The sequence below is a fragment of the Poecilia formosa genome, unplaced genomic scaffold, assembly GCF_000485575.1.
Source record: "Poecilia formosa unplaced genomic scaffold, Poecilia_formosa-5.1.2 Scaffold430, whole genome shotgun sequence".
Lineage (NCBI taxonomy): Eukaryota > Metazoa > Chordata > Actinopteri > Cyprinodontiformes > Poeciliidae > Poecilia > Poecilia formosa.
The window spans coordinates 334,188-358,511 of NW_006800369.1; the positions used below are offsets into that span (position 1 = coordinate 334,188).

The 24,324-nt window shown below is 37.8% G+C and overlaps 2 protein-coding genes across 5 annotated transcripts in view; one reads left to right on the top strand and one right to left on the bottom strand.

Annotated features, from left to right (window-relative positions):
• The window catches only part of ttc7a (tetratricopeptide repeat domain 7A), a 53,659-nt gene extending 33,991 nt beyond the window's left edge, over positions 1–19,668 (bottom strand). Inside the window, exons 1-11 of one of the 4 annotated variants that reach the window (XM_007577170.2) lie at positions 19,551–19,664; positions 17,501–17,699; positions 13,858–14,021; positions 13,563–13,731; positions 10,092–10,222; positions 9,899–10,023; positions 8,522–8,600; positions 7,465–7,634; positions 5,749–5,812; positions 5,503–5,640; positions 939–1,022 (exon numbers count right to left, since the gene is read on the bottom strand). In XM_007577170.2, coding sequence (XP_007577232.1) covers positions 939–1,022; positions 5,503–5,640; positions 5,749–5,812; positions 7,465–7,634; positions 8,522–8,600; positions 9,899–10,023; positions 10,092–10,222; positions 13,563–13,731; positions 13,858–14,021; positions 17,501–17,699; positions 19,551–19,607 — 1,380 coding nt within the window. In that variant the 5' untranslated portion in view covers positions 19,608–19,664. Of the gene's footprint in view, positions 1–938; positions 1,023–5,502; positions 5,641–5,748; positions 5,813–7,464; positions 7,635–8,521; positions 8,601–9,898; positions 10,024–10,091; positions 10,223–10,346; positions 10,478–13,562; positions 13,732–13,840; positions 14,022–17,500; positions 17,700–19,550 lie in introns of those variants that run through there. The other 3 variants (XM_016663591.1, XM_007577171.2, XM_007577172.2) reach the window with 3 other exon arrangements.
• A 1,580-nt stretch (positions 19,669–21,248) lies between these two features.
• On the top strand, positions 21,249–24,104 carry mcfd2 (multiple coagulation factor deficiency 2, ER cargo receptor complex subunit). Its single transcript, XM_007577173.2, has 4 exons — positions 21,249–21,356; positions 21,673–21,834; positions 21,923–22,082; positions 22,983–24,104. The coding sequence occupies exons 2-4, from the start codon at positions 21,674–21,676 to the stop codon at positions 23,112–23,114; spliced, it is 453 nt and encodes a 150-aa protein (XP_007577235.1). The 5' UTR covers positions 21,249–21,356; position 21,673; the 3' UTR covers positions 23,115–24,104.
• Positions 24,105–24,324: the final 220 nt, after the last annotated feature.

A 24,324-nucleotide genomic window follows, 5' to 3' on the forward strand; every position in this document is an offset into this window, starting at 1 on the left:
ACACACACACACACACACACACACACAGAGACAGACACGAGACGAGGCAACTGGAGTTATCCTACTAACAGCACCACAATGGTTCATATTGCATTCACACTGCAAAAACACAAAATCTTACCAAGTATTTCTGGTCTAGTTTCGAGTCCAACTATCTTGCTACACTTGAAATAAGACAAAACTGACTTAAAAGTACATTTACAGCAAGAAATAGAGGCTTGTTTTAAGTAAATAAATCCTTAAGATAGATTAATACTAGAGCTTGTACTTTTTCATTATTATTAAGGAATTATTTACTTACAAGCCTCTATTTCTTACTAAAAAGTTAGTTTTGTCTTATTTCAAGTGAAGTAAGATAAATGCTATAGAAACTTAACCAAAAATACTTGGTAAGATTTTGTGTTTTTACAGTGTTTGCTACATCAACTAACTCACATTTTGGTTATTTAAACCGTTAAAATAGCCGAGCATTAACCTGCTGGGTAACAAGCAATTAACTCACAAATAACTTTTCAGCAGCATATAGGAGCTCAACTTGTTTTAAGCTTTTTTAATTAGTTATTAACACCTAATACTGTCTATGTACTGAGATTATTTCACATATAAACAGACATTTTCCAATGTTATTAGAGAAATAATCTGCCAATAAAACTAGGACTTTTTCATCAATGTTAAGACTTACTTACTTAAAACAAACTCCTATATCTTGCTAAAAAAGTTACTTATAAGTTAGTTGGTCTTGTTTCAAGTTTACTAAAATGTTTTAAACTGGACCAAAGAAATACTTGGTAAGATTTAGTGTTTTTGCAGTGCATGCAGTATAAAATGTCCACTAAGCTATTCGCTGCACGTGCAGGACATGATGGTTGGACGGTGGGTGAGGAGGCGAATGTCTCCTCTGGTGCAGAGTGTTGATGTATAAGGAGAAATGAGCTCACCTTTCCGGCCGCCATGAGTGACAGGCCCAGCTGGTGCCAAAGGTGGAACTCGTCGTATGAAAACTTCATGGCTCGCTCCAGACACTGCGAGCAAACACACAGACAGGCTGCAGCTTTCACAACGCAGGATGCTCAGGGACTTTAAAAGCACAAATAAAAGTTTACTCTTTTCCTTTCAGAGAAACTTTTTTTTAACTCCTTTGAATGACTAACTGAGCATACTGTACTGTTTGGTAACTGAGATCAATTTGCTGAATGGTTGATTTATTTTGCAAACGACATCTGTTGGAAATTGGCAGTATGGAGATAAATTACCGTATTTTTCGGACTATAAGCCGCTACTTTTCCCACACACTTTGAACCTTGTGGCTTGTAGTCCGGTGCAACTTTTTCTTCAACCACGAGGGGGCGTTTTAGCAAGAAGTGAATCATTGGAAGTCAAAATTGGAAAGAAAAGAAGAAAGCGCTAATTTTCATTTCTTTTCCAAAGAATTTGTAGGTGCGGCTTATAGTGAGGTGCGCTGTATAGTCTGGAAAATATGGTAAACTGAATTAGCTAAAGCAAAAGTCCCACATAAACATTATTACTTAAGTAAAAGTAAATAAGTACATACTCTTAAAAATACTTTACGTAATGAAAGTGAAAGAAATATTTTACTGGAACTATCACTTTTTTTATCAAAGTTAAGGAATTGACTTAAATTAAGCTCTATATACTGATGAAAAGTTACTTGTAAATTATTTTTTTCTTATTTGAAGTGTAATAACATCTTTGCACTAAAAGCTAAACACAAAATACTTGGTCAGATTGTGTGTTTTTGCAGTGCAGGAAGCACAAATCTATAACAGTTGGAAGCTTTGACACCAAATGAAGCCCTAGGCGAAAATTGAACCTGTAAGACTCTTCCGGCATCACCTACCACCTTGCCTCTACCCCAGCCAATCAGGACGCACCATCTCTCTACCTCGGTCCAATCACCTGGCAAGAGCTCCTTCAAAAGGCGAAGCGACCACAGATCCTCCCCCTTCAGTTGTGCTTCAACCCACCTCCTCCCCGTTTCCACCACCAGCCTCCCGGATGCCTCCAGCTCCCCTGAAGACTCCTCTCTCCAGCTCCGCTCCACCACCAGTGACCGGGCCCGGGGGAAGACCTACCTGAGCTTCGTTTGAGCCGATCATTCAAGCTTGCCGCGATTCTCAGCACGCACGTCTTCCGCCGGTGTCCGAGCGCCGAATTCTCTGTCCAATAAAATTGTCTAACTGCTGTTTCTCTCTCTGTGTGAGTCTCTACAGATTGAATTTACATTACGTCATACACAGTACCTTCAAAGTGTACGAAAGAAAGTAATTTAGTGTGTGAAATTATGATTTCTTAAAGTAAATTTATTGAATGTGATCCCTGATGTCTTCAACAGGGATGTCCAAAATGTACATATGTGATGTACAATGGCTGCTGGAAAAGACAAGTTGCTGACTTGTCATTTAGAAACCACTTGCTGCATTATTGTTGGTTGTGCAGGGGGCTCCACTTCTGCTTTTCAAAGATGGTATGGTTGTATAATTGTGCATCTGTTTGCAGCCATTTTCACCTGTGAGTGTAAATGTTGAGTTGGGGGGCGTGGCCAGCAGCAGCTTATTTAGATTTAAAGTGACAGAGCCCTAAAACAGATGACCAGACTAAAATCTCTTTATCTAAGAATGATTTAGTGCAAAGAATGTAATGAAGATGTTTTATATCACCCATAGTTCATCCTAACCTGCTCAAGGAAGTGCAATAGTTCACCTTTAAGTTTAGAACAAATGCATTAGAAATGTATTTAACTGCAGTAACAATGTATTTGTACTTCTCTGCATCCCACCTCTGATCAGAGAACATTCCTTTCAGAGGTTTTGACTACGTCATGTCCTTCCTGAAGTAAATTAGCTTGAAAGTGCTTGTCAGTCAGCGCTCAGCGCCCACTCTGTGCTGCTTCACTGCACAATGATGTGATTGACATGTGTGGGGTTTCGCTCAGTCAGAGGTTGTCAGTCAAGCAGGAAATGAGGTCCGCCTGATGTTATGATTAAATATTATGCTCTAAATGGAAAAGACATGAGCCCTCCCCCCCTCCCCCACCTAATTCTGGTATCCATTTACAGTGTGGGGTACATGCTGGCCCCAATCCAGGTTTTCACACTGCAAAAATCACAAAACAGGCTAGTTTCTGGTGCAAATATCTAAATAAGACAAAACTAACTTACAAGTAACTTGTCAGTAAGAAACAGAGGCTTGTTTAGAGTCAGTAATTGCTTAATATTAATGAAAAAGTTCTGGATCCCCTGGCAGATTATTTCACTTAAGACTTTTCCCCGTGAAATAATCTCCCAACGGAACCAATATCTAAGCATAAAACAGGCTCCTATGTCATAAGGTTTGTATTATTTCAACTGAACTAAGATGTTTGCACTAGAAAGGAGACAAAATAGTTGGGTTATTTGACATTTAAACTCCATTTGGGATAAAGAAAGTATTTTTTTAATTTAATTGGATTCTTCTGGGTGGATATTTCGCCGCTGCTCTGGTCAGGATTGGAAAGAGAATCTGGTTTTCTTAAACTTTTAATTACAGTCCATTCATTTTCAGTAGGGTTCAGCGTAAAACCATTTTAAAAGCTCATTATTAGCCTAATTTATCCCGTCTAAAACCAGTTTTTATGTCGGTTTGGGATCATTTTTGTGTTGGAATATCAAACTGTGTCCAAGTCTAGCTTCTGACCTGAGGGGGAAGTTAAAGAAAGTGAAAGTAATTTATTTTATTTTGTGAAATGTAATTCTTCCTGGGTTGATCATTTCTCCCACCATGTTTGCCTATTTGGCTCCTGAGTTGCTGTTCTTGTCGAACCTCAACATTATTTTCGCTTTGGGCCAAATTCAGATCCTGAATGCTCTGAAAGGGCCGGTTGTGCCAGAATGTATTGATAAAAACTGTTCGCAAACTGTTAAAATATCAATTCTTAAAATCAAATAATATTACTAAACATCTTTTCAGTCCCTCCAGGATTTCCTGATTTTTTTTGTTATTTTTTGTAATAAAAATCAAAATGTTTGTGATGCTAATTTTAAAATATTTGCACTCATTTATCACGGTAAATGTGACTTTTTATTACTCACTGTATAGATCATGGGCTATAATCTGACGTCAATTAAAGCTGAAGCAGCTGTTTAGTACAAGTAAGAAAGTTTTTAACAATTTTGAGAAAAATCTGCATTAAACTCCCAACTATTAGCAAAAAAGTGCAGGGACTTGTTGATTTGGCGAGAATTTCCATGATAATTCTCAAGAAACTGGAGGGACTGATTGATATAATTTGGCAGATAAAAACTGAATTGATTTGACTGATAACATATTTAAGCACATTTAGTTTTTAGTCTAGAATCCAGAGGGCCACATAAAAAGCTACGGCGGGCCGGATTTGGCCCACGGGCCTTGAGTTTGACACGTGTGTCCTAAATAATTTGGTTTGGTCTGAGGTGACCGTTTGTGTCAGGGGACTGAAATCTGGACACAACTGATCTCTTTTTATTGCCTGACGTTTCCATTGTATCCCTCTGTGTTTGTGTGTTTCATTTTTCTGGAAAAGTGTTTGCAGAAACGCGGCTCCTGGAAAAGATGTCAGAAATAAACAATCAATCAGCCTCGCCAGAGGCAAACCCGTGAAATAACAGCCTGGATTTTGCTCTCATTTTTAGAGAACAGGAAGGAAAAAACTTATTTTTGTTTCATGCAACTTTCAACAACCAGCATTAATAGTTACATGGCATTTCTTTTTGTTTTGCCATGTAACTATCAGTTAGTTTTACAGTAACCTTTACTGTAAAACTTAAACTGATGAAGGCTATTTTATGTACATTTTTTCAAAATTTACTTTCATGCAATAAATTTCCTGTAGTTCAACTTTCTTTGGTGTGCTTTGCAGGTCCTATGTGGGATGTAAGTTGGTGCCAAAACTTCAACTACTTAGGTTTGAGCTTCCTACACTGCAAAAACACAAAATCTGACTAAATATTTTGGTTTAGCTTCTAGGGCAAATGTGTTAGTAAACTTTAAACAAAACAAAACTAACTTACAAGTAAAATTTCATGAACACAGGAGCTTGTTTTAAATCAGCAATTCTTTACTACTGATGAGAAAAGCACTAGTTCCAGTAGCTAACTTTTTCACCCATTTTACAAGTGAAACAAAATCTGCTAGTGTAACTAGCACTTTTAAAAAAAATAATATTAAGGAATTATTGACTTCAAACAAGCTCCTGTATCTTAATGAAACTTGCAAGTTATTGTTTTATTTCAAATTTTCCAAGATATTTTCACAAGAAACTAGACAAAACCTCTTGGTTGTATTTTGTGTTTTTACAGTGTAAAACAAAGAGAATATGGAAGATTCGTCACTGCTGCACTGAAAATGCAAATTATCCATTATTTCTTAACCAAAACCTAATCTGTGAATTTCCCTGCGGTGGGATTATGAAGAAGCAGAAGGATCTGAAAACAGAAACCTCTGACCTCCAGTGTATGATCCCCACACCTCAGAGAGCATGGCGTACTGCCCCCTCCTGGCCATGCCGATGGACAGCAGGTCGTAGACGGAGGTGGCATCCTGCAGGCTGGCCTGGCGCGCCTCGGCCTGGTCCGGCAGTCGGCTGATTACCGCTTCCCCGCTCGTCTGTTGGGACAAAAACACAGAAATCAGACGGGGAAAGAGACTGTTGGACGTTGTCCCTGCTGCTGTAGCTGGACCACGCAGTGAAGGATAGGAGTGTGTGTGTCTCACCATTGATTCTGTGATGAGCAGCAGCAGCACAGCCTCCTCCACCACGTCCTGTGGACAGAAGCAGCTGCCAAGAAAAAAAACAAAAAAAAAAACAGGAAAAGCTCCAAAACAGGAAGTTTATCGCTCACACAAACACAAACAAAGACGGAGCGACGGCAGATTACCGACAGTGTCTGGTTTCTGTTTCACCTGTGGGGCTGCAACACAATACGGACCACCGCGGATGTATCACGCACAGCATCATCTCAGATGTCACACACACACACACACACACACACACACACACACACACACACACACACACACACACACACACGCATGTCCTACTGAAGGACACAATCCGCAGACAACATCACAACCTTTTATGAAACAACTACGTGACGATAAAAAGTAATCATCAACGCTGACACACGGATGCTCCTCTGGGGGGAATTCGGCTCCTCCACGCCTGCTAATCTCAGACATGGATTTAGATCTTCACTTATGATAGTGTGGGCAGGATTAGTCATGTGGCGGTGACTAAGTATGGCTCACGGGGGCCTGAGCAATGTTTGCTGGATCCCTGCAACGAGCGAAACGCAGAAATGAAGCAGACAATGAGTTCAACATGTAGATCGGATGACAAGATTGGGCTTTTAGGATCGGAAAAGATGTCTGTTTTGATCCAACACTGCAAAAACACAAACACTTACCAAGTATTTCTGGTCTAGTTATTAGTGCAAATATCTGTGTACAGTTGAAACAAGACAAAACGAACTTCCAAGTAACTTTTCAGCAAGAGAAAAGAGACAATAAGTCAATTATGTCTTAGTGTTGATGAAAAAGTTCTACTTCCATCGGCAGATTATTTCACTTACAACATGGGAAAATTTTATCTGCCAATTGAACAAGCACTTTTTCCATCAATATTAAGGATTTATTAACTTGAAAAAAGCTCCTTTATCTTGTTGAAAAGTTACTTTGAAGTTAGTTTTCTCTTATTTTAATTAACTCAAATATTTGGTACGTTTTTGTGTTTTTGCAGTGACTTCATGGACCAGAGTTTTTCAACCTGGGGCCACAGAAAACTTAAAGGAAAAGGAGGAGAAAAATAAAAATAAATGCAATAAATTTTAATCAGAAAATAATTTGAATTAATCGTTATCATACTAACATTATTATAATAAAAAAATGTATCCTAATAATTTTATTATGATAAAATAATACAATTATTTTTTTTATAAAATTATTTTAATTTTAATATTAAATAATAAATATTATTATGATAAAATAAAGAATAAAATTACAATTTGATTATTATTATTCAATAATTATTCTGCAATAATAGTTATTCCAGAATAATTATTATTCTACAATTATTATTGAGTTATCTGGATAATGAATATTTAGCAAAAAACAACAGTTTAAAAAATATATTCAGTTGTTTTTCAGTAATCAACTGATTCGCATTTTATCATAAACAAAAAAACAACGAATAACTTCAGAAAGTTTTAGTAAGTTTTATAAATACACAGTTTAGTTCGAGTAAGTTACAGTTTTCCACCATTAATTACAATTTTTATTTATTTCAGTTAACAGAAATGTTTTCTCACTTTAATTTTTTTGTTTTAATTTTAGTTAGCTGTAATAACCTTGCATCAGTGAAGTATTAGACCTGAGGCCTCTGTAGTTCCTCCGGTCACATTCAGACTCCTGGGAGATGAAGGTGAGGCGTACCAGTCTGTGGCGTAGCGCTGCGGCGGTTTGAAGGTGGGGTACATGGCGTCTTTGGAGGCGGCGGCTCCCTCTCTCTGGAGCCAGACTGCGGGCGGGGGGCCCAGCGGGGGCCAGTAGCTGTCCTCGCTCACGGAGCTCAGCAGCACCTGCGCCAGCTTCATGGCTGCACACTGGCATGAAAAACAAACACGTTTTTAATGCAGTCAGAAATCATATCAGTCAATTTTGATAATTATTGATTAGTTTATTTTTTTTTAATGTGTGAGATACATTTACCCAGAGTTTTTACTTCTCTCCATTGTGGTTTTTATTTTTAAGCCGTCATGAATCAGGGTGGTAAAACCTTAAACTGCTGCTGTGCCAGGTACTTAGCAAGCTGTTGCTAGGTAACCAGAGTTGGAGGGGGTTGAAACTGCTTGATACCCAGCAGGATGCTGTGAGGTTATTTCAGCTATTTAACCGAAATGTGAGTTAGTTAACGCCACCAACACTGCAAAAACACAAAATCTTACCAAGTAAAAGTTGAAATAAGACAAAACTAACTTACAAGTCACTTTTTTAGCAAGATAGTCTTGTTTTAAGTAAATAATTCCTTAATATCGATGACAAAGTGCTTGTTCCACTGGCAGATTATTTTACTTGTAACAAGACATTTTCCCCATTTTATAAGTTAATTTATCTACCAATAAAAAAAAGTACTTTTTCATCAATATTAAAATCTTGCTGAAAAGTTACTTTGTCTTATTTTAAGTGTACTAAGATATTTGCAGTAGAAACTAGACCAAAATTATTGGTAAGATTTTGTGTTTTTGCAGTGGATCTTGCTTATCTAGCTACTAGCTGCCTCCATTTCCCAGAATGCTGTGCGATTCTTGATTGTAGTTCAGTAAATATTCCATCCTAGTAGTTAGAATTATCGATTGTTATTGATCACGTTTCTGCCGCGAGATATATCGTTATTGATTTATCGGCCAGCCCAGCGGAAATCACACCAGATTCTTGTTTTAAACCTTTTTCATTGTAATGATTCTAGCATGAGACATTTGTTGTTCCTCACCTTCCTGAAGCTCTGAGACCCTCGCGACTCCACCACCCTGAGCACCCTACGCAGCTGGTGGGCACCCTGTGCAAGATGACTAACACACACACACACACACGCACACACACACACACACACACACACACACACACACACATTGGGCTTATGCACTGGTTTTAAAGATCGACTAAAAATAAACGGTTTTCAGATAACATAAAACAGCAGCAAACTGTTTTCATTTGACACATGGAGAATCAAATTGAAACTATTGACAGTCAATCCTAAACACCAGGCCTTCATTAGAGAGAGATGATAGTTATTTTCTGATTTAATGCAACACTGACACCTACTGGTTCAAACCGAGAGTTGCATTATTTTCTTTCCACAAGTTTAACGTCAACACATATTAAAAGAGCAGATTTTTACAAATGTGCTGCAAGTTTACATTAATAACTCATGAAACTGCACATAAAAGCGTAGAAGCATCTTCCAAAGGTCTAGAAATCCTTGTTAATATTCTTGAAATTAAATATATTTTTGAAATTAAATAAATTAAGATCATGATAAATACATGTTCAACTTATTTCTGACATATTTTCTGTACAAAAACAAACAAAATTCAGGTATGAGCAAAAACAACATACACTCCTTTAAACTACTATTATGAATGCTAAAATTAAATGATAAAAAAATGGTTCACCAGCCAGGTTTAATTTACAAGAAGGGCTGAAATGATTAACCGTGATGAATCAATTATTGAAATAATCATCAACTGATTTAGTAATTGAGTGTACACACTCAAAAAAGGCAATTTGTTGAAGAAACAACATATTCTTAGCAGTAATTAAGAAAAACAGTACAAAAATATATACAATTTGCATTTAAGAAAAAAAAAAATTTGTCTACAAATATGTGCACCCAGAAAACAATCACCAGATCAGGGCTGAGATTTTTACATGCTGATTTGACGTTGAAGGAATGATGTCATTGCATTTCAGGCATTAAAATGTTTGTTTCCATATTTAAAATGGAACTGAATTTCTTGTTTACTTTAACATATTTTAATATATTTCCAATGTTGTGTAATATGTTGTGTCTAAGCAAAAAGTCTGAAGAAAAGAAAATTTCTCCAATTGAAGTGATCAGAACTCAGAAAGACTGAATGAGGAGGTTCCTGATTCTGCAAGCAACTTAACTGCTTAATTAGTTAACCGTTAATGAATCGATTAATCAAGATTGATACAATTAATCGTTTCAGCCCTAGCAGAAAGTCCCTGTCTTTAATAAAGTGAGACTGCAAACTTCCACCTGTAAAACTAGAAAAAGCAAATGTTATACTTGTGAAAACTTTTTCAGATAGTGTAAGAAGATTTTATTGGTTTCCGCTGCACTCACCCCCTCTGCAGCAGACAGAGGTAAGCGCTCTGCAGGGCTGCCTGCAGGAAGAAGCCCAGGTCAACGTCAACAGCTGCAGAAAAGAGGCTGCCTTTGCCCATTTTGGCGTGTGGAATGGTTACCATCTGAAAACAGAAACTCTTAAGTAAACATGCCAGCACGTCGTGCGAACCGTGCATTTGTGAAGGCTCACCTTATCGAGCTCCTGCAGGTAGGACAGAGCTGCGTCACACGCCTTCAGGAAGCAGGACAGACTCTCTTCCTCTCTCTCCGAAAGACGGATACGAGACACAGCAGACAGCGTCTGGTGGTCCAGAGAAAGACCTGAAGCATGGTTGATCAAACAGTTAGAGGAAGTCAGATGTAAAGAAATGTATCCTTTTTAGGAAAATGTAAAGTTGGAAACGTATTTTTCTCTTCGAAAGTCGATCATCTGCCTCCATCTCACCATTTAGCATTTCACTACAACCACGTCCTAGCACATCAGTCATTTTTGAATAAGTTGACGCTGCTCCGTCATGCAGCTCGACTGAATGAATCACTATTAAGTTTATAAATTAACTTGAGTGTTTATATTTCAAAAGAGATCCACACAAACATCATTTTTCATCCCGCACCGTACTCTGTTTGGACAGTTTCTCGTTCCCGTTCTGGGATAGTCGTCTTCTTCTTCTTCTTCTTCTTCTTCTTCTTCTTCTTCTTCTAATATTTTTATGACTGTTGGCAAACAGGTGCATTACCGCAACCTTCCAGATTGGAGTATGGATCAGATGTTTTATTTACTATATTCTTCCCAAAATACCCGTACTCCTTAAAAAAAAAAAAAAAAAAAAAAAAAAAAATCCGCTTAATACTACGCGGCGCCCTCTGCTGGATGGCAGCCAAACTACAACCATAAGAAAAGGTCTAACAGACGTTATTGGATTGGAGCTAATTTTGATCTAATGTATTAATTGACAATTAGTTGTATTCTTTCGTAACGTATAAACCCAACGTATGCTCTTCATTTTGTTTTCTATTTACAGTTTTATGGACAAAAAGGAATAAAAAGTCAAATCCTCTCAGAAACATGCAGGCGCATTATGTTCTGTTCTGTTTTCCTGATTGTTTGGGTTTTAGCCTTTGGAACATTTGAATTTTGGCTCCATACTCCTTCCTGTTTCGCTCTATTTCTGTTGTTTGGATGCATCAACAAGAGAAAATAAATTTGCCTCTATTTTTATTTCCTCAACTCACAAGTCGAGGCAAGAACTGACAAACATTGAAAGCAGAAAGTACAAAATGTACTTAAATGCCACCTCAGGTATACAAAGATGAATTCAAAAGCTGAGAGTGAAAAACTAGGTTGCTGTTTTGGTAGGATTTAAGAGGGAAGGTCCCTTCCAATGCAGCAGTTAATCATCATCAGTAATCACCTGTGTTTTATTTTATTGTTATTATTTTTATCATTTTTTTGGCAGTGTAGCAATCAGCATAATTGTCTGAGTACCAAAGGAGAACCCTGAAGGATTTACTTTCACAGGCAGCAATATGGCTTTCAGGATGCTTCACTTGATGGACAAAAAACTATTCAATCATAACAGACAAAGAGACAGAAAAGAAAAAGTGGTGGGTCAAAAAGTTAAAGTAAGGGAAGAGGGAGATAATAAAAGAAAAAATAAAGAAGGATAAAGAGAAGACAAGATTAACACAAAAGAAGTCTGCTTGTATATCTGCAGAAAGAGGGAAAACAACAGAAAACCACAGCTACAAACATGGGCTTACATGACAACAAAATCGCTGTAAAGTACATGATACTAATTTAACAATGAAAAATGTGTTTTCTTTATCTTAAATGCAAAATGTACCAGTATCTATTTTTTGTACAGTTTTGGCTGAATTACTGCTTAAACTGTGTCATACGTTCACTAAATGGCATTTTTAATGAAGTAATCGATTAATCATTATTAATTTGATTAATCGTTTCAGTCATAAACACAACAGGCTTTTATTAACATGCTAATTTACTTTTAGACATTCATCATGTCTTCTGTGTGCGTTTGCAGGCCTCCACACAGTGGACACACAAACAGAGAGGAAACTGACGTTCCTGGAAGACCAGATGCCCAAACTGGACTGATTAATACAAATATTCAAGGAGTTCAAGAACTTTCCAAGACGGGAAGAGGCCAGAGGCGCTGAGCAGCCTTGGGCTCGACGCCAAGCCAAATCAAATAAGCAGACAGCTGCCAGCCGTCAGACATCATCCATGTCTGACTTGATTCCCACAGCAGCTAGCTTCATATCCCACAGAGAGGCCTGAGAAGGAGCCAGCAGTAAATATAATTCAGGGGAATCAAAACAAGCAGAGGAAATCTAAATCTGACAGTTATTGCTGTAATATTCCTTAATGTTTCATGAGCATGAGGTCATGTCCGACTGTCAGGAAACGAAGAGGGGGTTGGTAACGACATAATGATGATGAGTGAAACGAGATTACACCGAGTCCGGGTGTTCTGTGAATCTGATTTACGGCGATCGGAGCGTAGTGATGAAGCTGCTTGGAAAAACACCAAAATACTTCACAACTTTACTCCAAAGCTGGCACATTTCACTCTCTGATGCGACTTCAGAGCAAGAAAAATATGTTTTCTTTAACAGTGACAAGCTCAGGTTAGGACTCGGCTCTTGGAAAAACGCAGAGCGCTCCCTGACCCGAGTATCTACCCGATGAGGCTGATGGTTCCCAGCTGTGTCCCATCTGCCTCGTAAAAAACTCGCCATGCACCTTAGATCCACATACAAGGTCAATTTTTCTCCTCCCATAACTACCACAAAAGGAGCCTGAAGTTTGGTTTTGCTTGTTCTTTTATTTATAGCTTGGCTTGAAAGTTGACTGATGAACGCTACAGTATAAAAACCAGGTGACACTCACAGGCGTCCTTCGTTTTTACTTCAATTTCATATAGATTAATTACACAAAATCATATATTTCCAGCATTATTTATATTAGGTTTAATGATTATGGTTTACAGCTAATACGTATATATGTATTTTACAGAATTTGAACCAGTGAAGCTAAATCTATGCCATTTCAGGAGTTATGGGTGGAACATATTTACAGACAGGATTTGTCAGTGCAGGGCATTCTGGGTAAATACAACTAAAACAAATGGAGAAATGACTTGTGGTATTTTACCAAAGACAAAAGCAAAATCCTACAACATCTAAAATCTGACCCTACTCCATTTTGGTTTATATTTTGTTTAGAAGAAAGTTGCGCTCCGTGTCTTCTGAGGTTTTCTTTATGTTGTTTCCTTCAGTGGTTCTTGGTGCAGCGCCCCCATAGGCGAGGAGGGGAACAGGTTTTTCACTTAGTTTGGTTTGTTTTACACAGTGCAGTGTGAAAGAGAACTGCACCAGCTGAAAATGTAACAAATGTTGCAATTTTAGTCCCAAATCAAACCAAATCTACTAGAATATCAGGTGTGAAAACACAAACTAAATGGTTGTTTAGTTTGTAAAGGTTGCAGACCTGGTTTAGTGGAAGGAAAAATGTTGGCAGAAAAAAGTGCTCAATCAACAGGGATACCTGCAGCCTCAACAGGATTTTGAAGCAAAGCCTATTGAAGAGATGCTTGTTTCACGAAAGCTCTAAACAACAAACCAGTTAATTGTGAGGTACCTTTAATGACGAAGGCCTCAGCCAGTAGGCGAAAGTGGTAGACAGGTTGGTCGTCCTGGGTCAGCTCCTCCAAACCCACCCTGGCACACATTCCCTGGGCGTCCCGGTACCGGCCCTGGACGTAGTGCACTTTGGCCATCAGCAGCAGAGCCTCATTCAAGTATCTGGGCTGCAGGAAAACCAGAAATACACCATCACTCCAACGACGGCATGACAAACGATTTTGGTTCCCTGTCAAAATATTTCCTGGTAGTTATTTCCAAATGACTGGAAAAGACCTGAAGATTAGACTGACTGTGAGGCGGCCTCGGCTCAGGATGGTGTTCAGGTAACCTTTGGCTTTGCAGAGTCTGGCCTGAGTCTTGTCAGCTAAAGGTGTGGAGCTCCGTAAAAGATCCATGTTTTCCAGCAGGCACTCCTCCAGCATCGCCTCGGCCATCAGCAGCGTGCCGTAATCATCTGCAGCGTGGGATTGAAGAAAGTTAAAAGCAATGGAACAAGCATGAACTGGGGGTCAGAGGTCATCCATTTCTGTAGCCAAAGAAAACCTTCTCTCAGTTTATCAAAACCAGAACTCAAAGCACAGAAGAAACATTCCTGAAACGTGGTTTCTAGCAGTGGAACTAATGATTATTTAGTAATTAATTAATCAGAATAATCAATTTGATTGATCTGATTGATCGATTAATCATCAAATTAATTGATTAATCTGATGGTTAATCTGATTAATCACCAACTTAATTGATTAATCATCCTATCTGATGATTAATTGATTATCATGAGATTAATCGATTGCTGCTGATTTTTTTTTTCATTTAAGCCTGTTTTGCAAAGTTATAAATAGATTAAAAGCTGCAAAGAAGTCACTGATTTAATTATTCTTTTAAATAAAAAATAAACATTTTGTTTACGTGCATTAACATAGCATTTCTTTATCATTTGTAGCAAAGGATGCATCTGCAACAAAAAAAATGCTAACAACGTCAAAAGCTCAGACTTGACATCAAAGTTAAGGAATCATCTGTTGATTAATTTTTAGCTTTGTAAATTAATAACTGAATAGCAAAAGTTGCTTACAAGTAGAGTTCCTTCAAAAGCTAAAAAAAAATGTTCCACTTGAGTTTTGGGTAGGACAAACTTTCAAAGTTTTTTTAATCTTAAATAGAAAAAATACTGTTTGTGCAATTTTGGCTGAATTACTACTCTGAGTGTGTTGTTCTTTTAGCAGATGGTGTTTTTTGATATAAGATTAATCGATTTCTAAATTAGTTTACGATTACTTCATTAACCAATTAATCGCTGTTAATCCGATTAATCGTTTAGTGGTTTCTCTTCAGTACAGTTTCCATCTGAATCCTGCACATACAGTAAAAACTCATCTAACTCATGATATTAAGGTTTACAAAGACGGAAAAACAACCGTTCTCTGATCCAACCCCTGTCTGTGTAAACACACACAAACACACACTCCAATAAAGATTTCCTGTTTAGCTCCATCAGCCCGGGTGTGTTCTGATGCCAGCTCTTTGAGCCGTGTTTATGCTCACATATACTTGACATTTTTGCTGGTTCGTTTATCAGCACAGCCAAGGAGAAACCTATCTCTGAGGAGAAGGTGGGGGATAAACACCAGGACGTGTTTTCCTCTAAAACCACAGTGAGAAACACAGAGTTCACCCATTTACTGAACCAAATGGTGATTTACTCTTCAATTTGTTGCTACAGGCTGCCATATGTTAGTTTTCTACCTTTAGTTTTTTGTATTTATCATGTTTTCTTCTCAACTTCCAATTTCCAAATGGCTTGATTGGCTAATTTTAGCAAGAAATATGAGTTTTCTTTATATTTAAACCTCACACTTTGACGTTGTTCAAGCTTTTTTTTTTTTTTTTAAATCCTGCTAAAACCAACATTTGATCTAGAAAAACATAGAAAAATCACTATTTTCTTTTCCATAGTCTGATTTTACCTATGAGTATAGCATGTGTGCTTCTGAGGTTTATCAGTCAGCTTTATTAGTTACAGACAAACAAAACAATTCCTAAAATATTAGGTTCAATATGTAATGTAGTAAAAAGCTGACATTATGGCACTGGCTAAGCTTTTCCATTTTATAAAAACCAAAGAGAAGAACCAGCTGCATAGCCCGCGTCACGTCATTATTTAACTAAAAAATCTTTTAGTAAGTGTTTCATCCTCTTGTCTGTTACAACCTGAGCTTCTGCAAAAGATGTTTGTGCATAAATGTGTCACAAATCTGTGTTTTTGTCTCAGTATTCCTGGCCAATGAGATAGGCTCACCTGGGGTTGCTAGGTAACAGCACATTCAAATTTAACAATCGGGATTTTTTTTTAAATGGTTCTTTTACCAGACACCAAAAAACACTAACTTATTGCCAAAAAATGATGACAGCACTAAGACCCTCCTCCGGCTCTGATTGGTTGTTTCTCATTAGCACTGGGAGAAAACAGATGAGCTTAATTTTTTCACACAGTATCTGTCTCATGCTAAACTGTTGCAACATGGTAAAGAAAATATGTATTTTTAAAAAATAAAAATTACATACTGCAGTTTTACACAATACTGTGTGAACCTTTATATCTGTGAACCTTTATATCTGTGAACCTTTATATCTGTTGCTGCTATTACACCTGCATTACACGTATTTCTACAGTGGTGAATTACTGACTGAACTTTTAACCCCCCCTGTAGGGTGCTGGTTTGTTAGATCTGCCAACTTCGACACACATTACTGCAGTTTTCTTGACCTCCTTTTGGATAAACCCACCAAATATATCTTTTGAAAACTTTACCATTACTACTTTGCTCTGGGTTGGACATTGTGTAAAGGATTTCATCATCACTCTTCAGCAATGTTTAGCTCTAACATTTTCCTCCTCCTAAAAGTCATATATTGCAAAAATCAAACTTAAAGTCATTCGAATATTTTCTCTGGACTTTAGATCACAGAAATTCAACATAACCTTTTAAAGCCACAGTACACAATGACGCCAGACCTAGCAGAAACAACATGGCTGCTTTTTATTGCTGTCAGAGTTGGGCGAAGGTTTAATATATGACCACCTTAACTACCATGAAGTTCCTCTATCTGAAGCCAGCTCCTCCTGGTGCACCTTGCACACTCACTGCTGGTTCAGCAAATGAAAACCATGCAAGCGCACAGCAATACCACATTAATTTAACACCTGAGTGAACCATCGGTCCAATGTAAGCACAGCAACAGACGCCTGTAGTCAGGACACTCGAACCCATATTTACTCTGCGTAGATTACAGGTGGAGGCAGGTGCATTAGTGAAATGCCTCAGCCTTGTTTTATGAGGAGTAGAGAGAAAAGTGTGTTTGCTTTAGTTTTGTGGAATGATTTCGAGTGTAAAGGCGGAAAATTAGCAGGCTGGTGGATAAATCTGGTTTAACATTGGAGTGAGCGACAGAGTTTTCTGCTTAAACGTGACAGAGACTCTTCTTGTTTACTGTAAACTTCCAGGGAGACGTTTTCTTTCAAAGCGCAGGTTGTGATGCACGATTTTCACTGGTTTTATCTGTGTTATTTGAGGAGGAGATCTGTTTAGGAGACCTTCGACTAATCCTGTTTGGAGTCCAAGGTCCAGCTGGTGTACAGTGTGATAGTATGCTCACTGCAAAAAATACAAATCAACTCAAACAGCAGGAAATCCTTAATTTTTCTTTCAAAATTGGTTCATTTATAAAAAACTTTCTGCTTTAATTAGCAGATATCAGTGTCTGTTTTAAAACTGCTCCAATAAATCTAAATTTAAAGATGGGTGAGAACCAGGTTATTTTTCTCTAATATTTAACAGTGAACTGATCGTATTTGAGTTAATAGAGCAACCAGGAAGTGACGGGACATGCGTGCAGCGGCTTCCCAGCGTCCAGGTGCGACCCGCGGTCACTCACCGTCCTCATGGATCCGCGCAGCGTGCATCTGCTCCACCAGCGCCAGGATTTTGCCCCACTGGCACTCGGCCCGGTAGCGCTCCAGCTCCGCTTCCAGCCGGACCTGGGTGAAGGAGAGCCGGGACGCCATGGCCGCTCTGTCCCGGTGGTGGTGGTGGTGGTGGCCGTAGTCCCCGGACACGATGGGAGTAACTGCGGACTAACCAGGAGATGTTTGAGTGCGCAGGGTTGGGTGGGGTGAGGTGTCGGTCATTACTGTCCGGGCGCGGAAACAAACTAAATCCAGATTATTATGGTTTATTTATAAACGTTTAACGTAAACTTGTTGAAACAAAGACAAAATCCACTTCAGTATTTTAAAATATTGATAGAAGTTTTATTTTTTTTTAGCAAATCAATTTAAAAAGTGAAACTTAGATTGAAATACTCCAGGTTTCTTTTTCTTTAATCTTTTTAATTTTAAAGTTTACGTCTTAAACTTAAAAGAAATTGCATTAAAACAATTAAAAATATGTATTATTACACTCCGCAAAAGAGGATAAAGCACACTTATTGCTAAAAGAAGTTGTAGTTCTCTTAATGGAAAGTTGAGTGGAAGGAAAAACGTGTAATGGAAAAAGGTGAACAAGGCATATGATGGAATAATAAAGCAAAATCGATTTAAGTTTTGAGGATTGTTACTTGAAAACCAGGCCAACTTAAACTCAGATTTTTGAGTTTATTTTTAATTTTTAAGGGAAGTTTGAATTTAAAGCAACTTTTAAATTCGCCTCTCCAAATAGCAGAAAAATGGTAAAATATTTATTTATTTATTTTAATGAATTTATTTATTTATTATTTTATATTCATTTATTATTTTTGTAGCCTTTACTCAGCTGTAAATGTGCAGTTAAATGACAATAAAATCTATAACATATATAAAGTAATTTGCAGACTTCCTGTAAACATATAGGTAGATTTGTCTGATAATTATATTGATATAGTCATACGTTTTGCATGTGTTTTATAAATATAGTAGTTTAATAATAGTTTTATTATTATGATTATTAGTTTCATATTTTCTCATTTTATTGTTCCAAATTTATTAGGCTTTTTTTTTTTTACTTTTTAAGTTTGATTTCTTTTGTTTTTTTATTGAAATTAAAAACAATAACAATTTCAATAAATTTTTATTGAAATTTATTGCAGCCATGCTATTATTAATGCTTTTATGGTGTCACAATTTCTTTTATTTTGGGTCAAATAAGTACCTCTTCATAAATAAATATCAAAAAGTACTTTAACTTTTGAGTTTTTCACAATAGTGGCTCCTCCTTTCCTACTGCATGGAAACACTAGAGCAGCTGAGTAACCCAAACTGTAACTTTTCTTTTTTAATAAATAGTGCAAGCTGGCTGAGATGACTGTTTAAGGGATTTGTTGCTGCCTGACTCTTAAAATATGTGATCTTTAATGCAAAACGTAGCAGAAATTAATAATAAGGGTGGGTTAGCAAATCATTAAACTCTGGGCCGGCCCTGGCTGGCAGAGCTTGATTTGTAGCAGTGTGAAGGCGAATAAGAGCCAAGTCTCTAATCTTTTTCCCGTTAACACTTTAACTGGATCAGGCAGGGCTTAAGAAACAGCAAAGCAAAACTGTGGCTGGACACAAACAGCAGAACTATCTGCAATATAATGCCATGTTTGTAAAATAATATTGCTTATGGATGAGGGTAAAAAACGTAAAATGTTTGTCTGGCTCTCTGATCTGGGTTCTGCCTGACTGGTGGCAGGCTGACACCAGCTTGCCTCCCTTGGCTCAGATACAAGCGAATACATCTGTTAGTCTCTGCTCCATGACATGTACTTGAACTTTATGAAGCACTAGAAAGTGCAGCCCAGTTAATACCATTAAACATTAATAATAGAGGGGAGAACTCTGTGAGTAAATTGAAGGGGAATTACTGAATCTAGTTTGAATAAAATAACCACAACACAGGGAGTAAACACAAGGGAGAATTGTAATTCACTACAGAGTCTAAGTCAGCTACTGTGAGACATTAAGAGAAACCTCAAGCATCTTGAAGAGAGATTTGGCAGCGTCATTTTCTCTTGGGAAAGTTGACATTTGCGCGACATGAAAAGCGCCTGTCCGTCTCCTCAGCGGGCGTCCAACCACAGCATGATTAATCTGGATCTGGGCGCTCAGCGGCGGGTTTGCGCCCCCTGCTGACTGGAGAGCGTCACTGCGCCCTCAAAGCTTTCTGTCCGACAAAGATGTTTCACTACCTACAGGAAACCTGGCACGTCGTTTGTAGACTTTCCTGATGTAGTGAAGTGTCTTTTAGGTACCTACTGCACTAACTGGAAATTTAATCACTTTAATTATGAATAGGGCTTTTTGGTAACTTCTGGAAAGTTATTCTAGTTAATTAGAGAGAGAGATATATAAACTGCTATGCTTTGAGAAAACAACTAAGAAGTAAGCTTTTACGGTGACCCAGATTGGTCAGCAATATGCAAAAGCCACAAAACAACAACAAATGTGACAACGCAACAACAAAAGTTACAAAGCAACAACAAATGCTACAATGCAAGAACAAAAGCCTCACTGCAACAACAAAATCTACAGTGCAATAACAAAAGCACCAATACAACACCAAAAAAGTCACAATGCAACAGCAAAAACCACAACTCAACCGCGTAGAGCACAGTGTATCAGGAAAATCCACAATGAAACCTCAGAAATCACAACAAAAATTCCAACTCAACAGCAAAACCCACAATGTAACAGGAAAGGTCACAAGAGAAGTTAAACTACAACTGTGGGGTGTCAAATGTGCCAAAAGTATTTTATATTAATGCACTGAACATGTTCACTAACAATAAGTTACCATTTGGGTATATCTACGTAACTGGCAGTAGTGCTTGGGCTGGTCCTTAAATCTAATATGTTAGATTCATATTAGGGTTAAATGTCTAAGTTTGGGTAAAAAAAAAAAAAGTCAACATTTGTTCATTTTTTAAGCTTGAAATTGAGATGTTGTAATATTACAACACTGAGTCTTAGAATATTGGCCCTACTTTTCATGCCACTGCATCCCCAGAGATTTCCAAAGCAAAAAATTGCACTTTAAAAATACAGTAGAGAATGACGCAATTTGGGAGCATGAGAGGGAGAATCTGTTTTCAAAACTAATCTTTTTCACAGTTTACTAAAACTATTTACAATTTTTAATCTATTTTTCTTATCAGACACAGAAAGAGCATCATAGTTCATATTCTAAGTTTTTGGTTTGCTTGTTAGCTTAACAGTGAAGATAAAAAGCTGCTGAACAGAGACAAACGTGAAGATAAAACATTTCTACTTCAAAATCTTTTTTTTGTGAAATGTTGACTCTGAGCTTTATTTAAAAGCTTTAAAACTGCACTCACTTTGAATAATTTCAATAGTAACAGCTTCCCCTCCCAATATGGCGGAGATGTTGACGTGTCTTTCAGACGGTCTTTTAGCAATTCCGATGTTTTTAGTTAAAACAGAAACATAATATCACTTGATTTCAGGGCAATCCCGAGTTAATGTGGTTTTACTTGATTTATTCAATTGCTAAACCTCTTCGGTTAAATATTTACTAGTACATTTAACTTTTTGCAGTTTGAAACGTTGCAAGAGTTGACCGTTGGAGGAGGGAAAGTGTCTCTCTTCTGTTACGCAATCTTCGATCGTTGTTGACCAATCAAAAATGAGCTGTCGTGTCCATAACACCGTACGGGAAGCTGCTTGGTCCATTATAGTTCTCAGCGCTTACCGTCGCTAACAGGAAAGCGAGGAAACAACACCTTAGCGGTTTGCAGCGGCCACACCGACTACTTGAAAGTGAGGATTTGAGTTGGCTGTTTGTATTCACTGTGGCCGAGTAGATGCTGATTTTGTTTAGCGGGATTTTTTGTCGGGAAATAAGTAATTTGGCTAGCAAATGTGCGTGTTAGCTAACGGTAATGTTTGTTTACCCTTCCGTTGTGCATTTTACTGTAACCACATGTAAACAGGACAGAGCTGAAGTCCGTTTTTGTTTATGTTTATCATTATGATGAACAGTTATTACTAATCTTAGCCTGTTTTTTGTCAACAGGAGAGAAACGGGTTTAGTTACATGGATTTACAGAGGAATATGCATTTGTCTCCCTTGCAGGATGAGGCGTCGTGCACAGTGGGGGGGTCTGATCCTCTTCCTGTCCTGCTCTTTCCTGTGTGCTCACTCTCAGTTGTCTCCACACCAGCAGCAGCCTCCTCCTGTAGTGGGAGGCTCAGCTCAGATAACTCGCCTTGACAGAAACATGGTGCAAGACAAAGAGTGAGCAACACCCCTGAAGTCCAGACACATCGTCCAGCTCACTGGATGATGGGCCAGTTTCTGATTTTTCTCTTTCCTCTGCTCTCAGCCACATCATGGAGCACTTGGAGGGGGTCATCGACAAACCTGAGAAAGACATGACGCCCCAGGAGCTTCAGCTGCATTATTTTAAGATGCACGACTACGATGGGAACAACCTGCTGGACGGCCTGGAGTTGGCCACTGCTATAACACATGTACACAAAGAGGTAGGTGTATAAATAAATTAGGGGCTGAACAAAACAAAGCTACTATAATTTTAGACATTTGTCTGATTAGCAGTAAACTGTGTAGATTATGTTGATAAATGATTCATGCAGTTAATACATTCAAGTTGGTTTAAAGTTGCAATGTGCATTACTGCGTTTTAATTAAAAATATTTAGAAAAACATGTTTTTTTTTAATTGTTGTTTTTTTATTGATTCCCAAGGAAGCCAATTTTACAAAACACAAAATCTTGACTTTTTGTCTAGTTTCTATTGTAAATATCTTAGTAGACTTGAAATAAGACAAAACTGGCTTACCGTACAAGTAACATTTCTGCAAGATATAAACTTATATTCGTTAAAAAGTACTAGATCCACTGGCAGATTATTTAACTTATAACAAGATATTTATACATTTAATATAAAAAAACACCTTTGTCTGTGAACACTTAAGAAGTTTTCTACCAAAACTTTTCAAGTGGCATCGTTTTAACTTCCTCTGGTTCATATTTATTAAAGGAATGCTGTGATATTGTACTTTCAGGCAAGAAAATGTTTATTTTCCTACTTAAAATAGGAATTAAATTATTTGTTGTCATCTTGAATTCCTAATATTGCATTAAAAAGGCTCAAATAGCTCAATAACATGTCTAGAATGTGCCAATTTTAAAAAATGTGATTAATAATCATCAGATTTATCAGTTAGGAGTTTGACCCCAGAGTCATAACGTCAGCTCTGAGCCCTTCTGTCTGACGACTGATCAGTTCTTTAAAGGAAAGTCGCCTGAAATTTCTCCAAAATGATGCAAGATTAAAACAATTTTATAAATCTGTATCGAGTACTTAACTTTTCTGTCCTGATATTAAAAAATTAAATAAACCTTTCCTGTTCTGAATCGCAGGAGAGAGGGGAGAACAGCCAGCCAATGAAGGAGGAGGAGCTCATCGCGCTAATCGACGAGGTCCTGAAGGACGACGACAAAAACAATGACGGGTACATCGACTACGCAGAGTTTGCCAAATCGCTGGAGTAGATCGCCTTGCTGTTTTCTTTGTTTCCAATCCTGGAGGAGAATCCTGAATGAGGGGAGAGGCGGCAAGCTGCTCCGTCTTTCACAGAAATCAACTTTGTAATTTACAAAGCTTGTGACAGTTCTTTCATACCAGATGGAATGTAATTCCACTGAATTACAAAACAGTAGCCTTTGTACCCTGTTTTTGTAGATTGTGCCATTTTTAAAGGGTCAGTTTAGCCAAATTATTTTTTTATTCAGACTTTAGCGGTCTCTACGCTACGTGTTTTCTACCAAAGTACGCTAGCCAGCCACTGAACTGCAGTAAACAAACCGATGAAGTAGTTTGGTTGAACTGACCCAACGGACCAGTTCATTTCAAACTCATACGCCCTATTTTAACTTAAATTCAACACACCAGCTGTTTGAGTCTCTACATTTAGGACCAAATGATTCCTTGTGAAGATAATTGGGTAAATATGTCATTCCCACGGCAACAGATTAGATTAGGTCGTCAGAGAAAGAAGGGTAAACCTTGTTTAAATGACGAGCTAGTAGCGCCCCCTTCTGGTCAGCCGGAGGACGCACGGCTCTTCATCAGTCGCAATAGGAATGTAAAGCAGAGCTGCATCAGATTCTGCGACACTGAATAAGCTAGACTGGAAGCACACTGGCAGACTCTTCTGCAGGCTGGAGTTTCAGGAAAGCACTTGAATGCAACACGATTCCTTCAGATGCTAGCTGCCTTTTTTAAAACGCTCAGTTCACACGCATCAAATCGGGTTTGTTCAGTCCATCTGCGTTTGCTTCATATGTATGAACCCTATTTTTTTTTGTTTTTTTTGTTTTTGCCAACCAGTGTTGATTCTTCAATCGGCTCTGATTGTGGAGAGAAATGACGTAAAGGTCAGGAAATGTAACTCTGGAATGTGAAAAGAAAACGGTTCTCTCTGTTACTTTAAGGTAAATTATGTTTGGTTCTGGTAGATTAAACTCATGAAATCAAATTTATTCTCTGCTCTGCTTGGTTTTTTGTGTGTGTGATTTTTATTTGAATTTTTGGGGCTCCTTTGAAGTTCCTACGGAAAACAAGCATGCACACACCTCCAAATTGCACATAAGTTGAGCTGTGCTTGTTGCTATTTAATTGCAATTGTATCTACCAAAGAAAAACTTTTAGTGATAAGGATAATAGAAAATGTTCAAGGGGGTAACTAATGAGTTTTATAAT

Bases quoted from the DNA above. Each gene is read 5' to 3' on its own strand.
- mcfd2 (XM_007577173.2), top strand. From the start codon at position 21,674: ATGAGGCGTCGTGCACAGTGGGGGGGTCTGATCCTCTTCCTGTCCTGC. The intron at 21,835-21,922 runs GTGAGCAACACC...CTCTGCTCTCAG, and splicing joins AACATGGTGCAAGACAAAGA to CCACATCATGGAGCACTTGG. The intron at 22,083-22,982 runs GTAGGTGTATAA...TCTGAATCGCAG, and splicing joins TAACACATGTACACAAAGAG to GAGAGAGGGGAGAACAGCCA.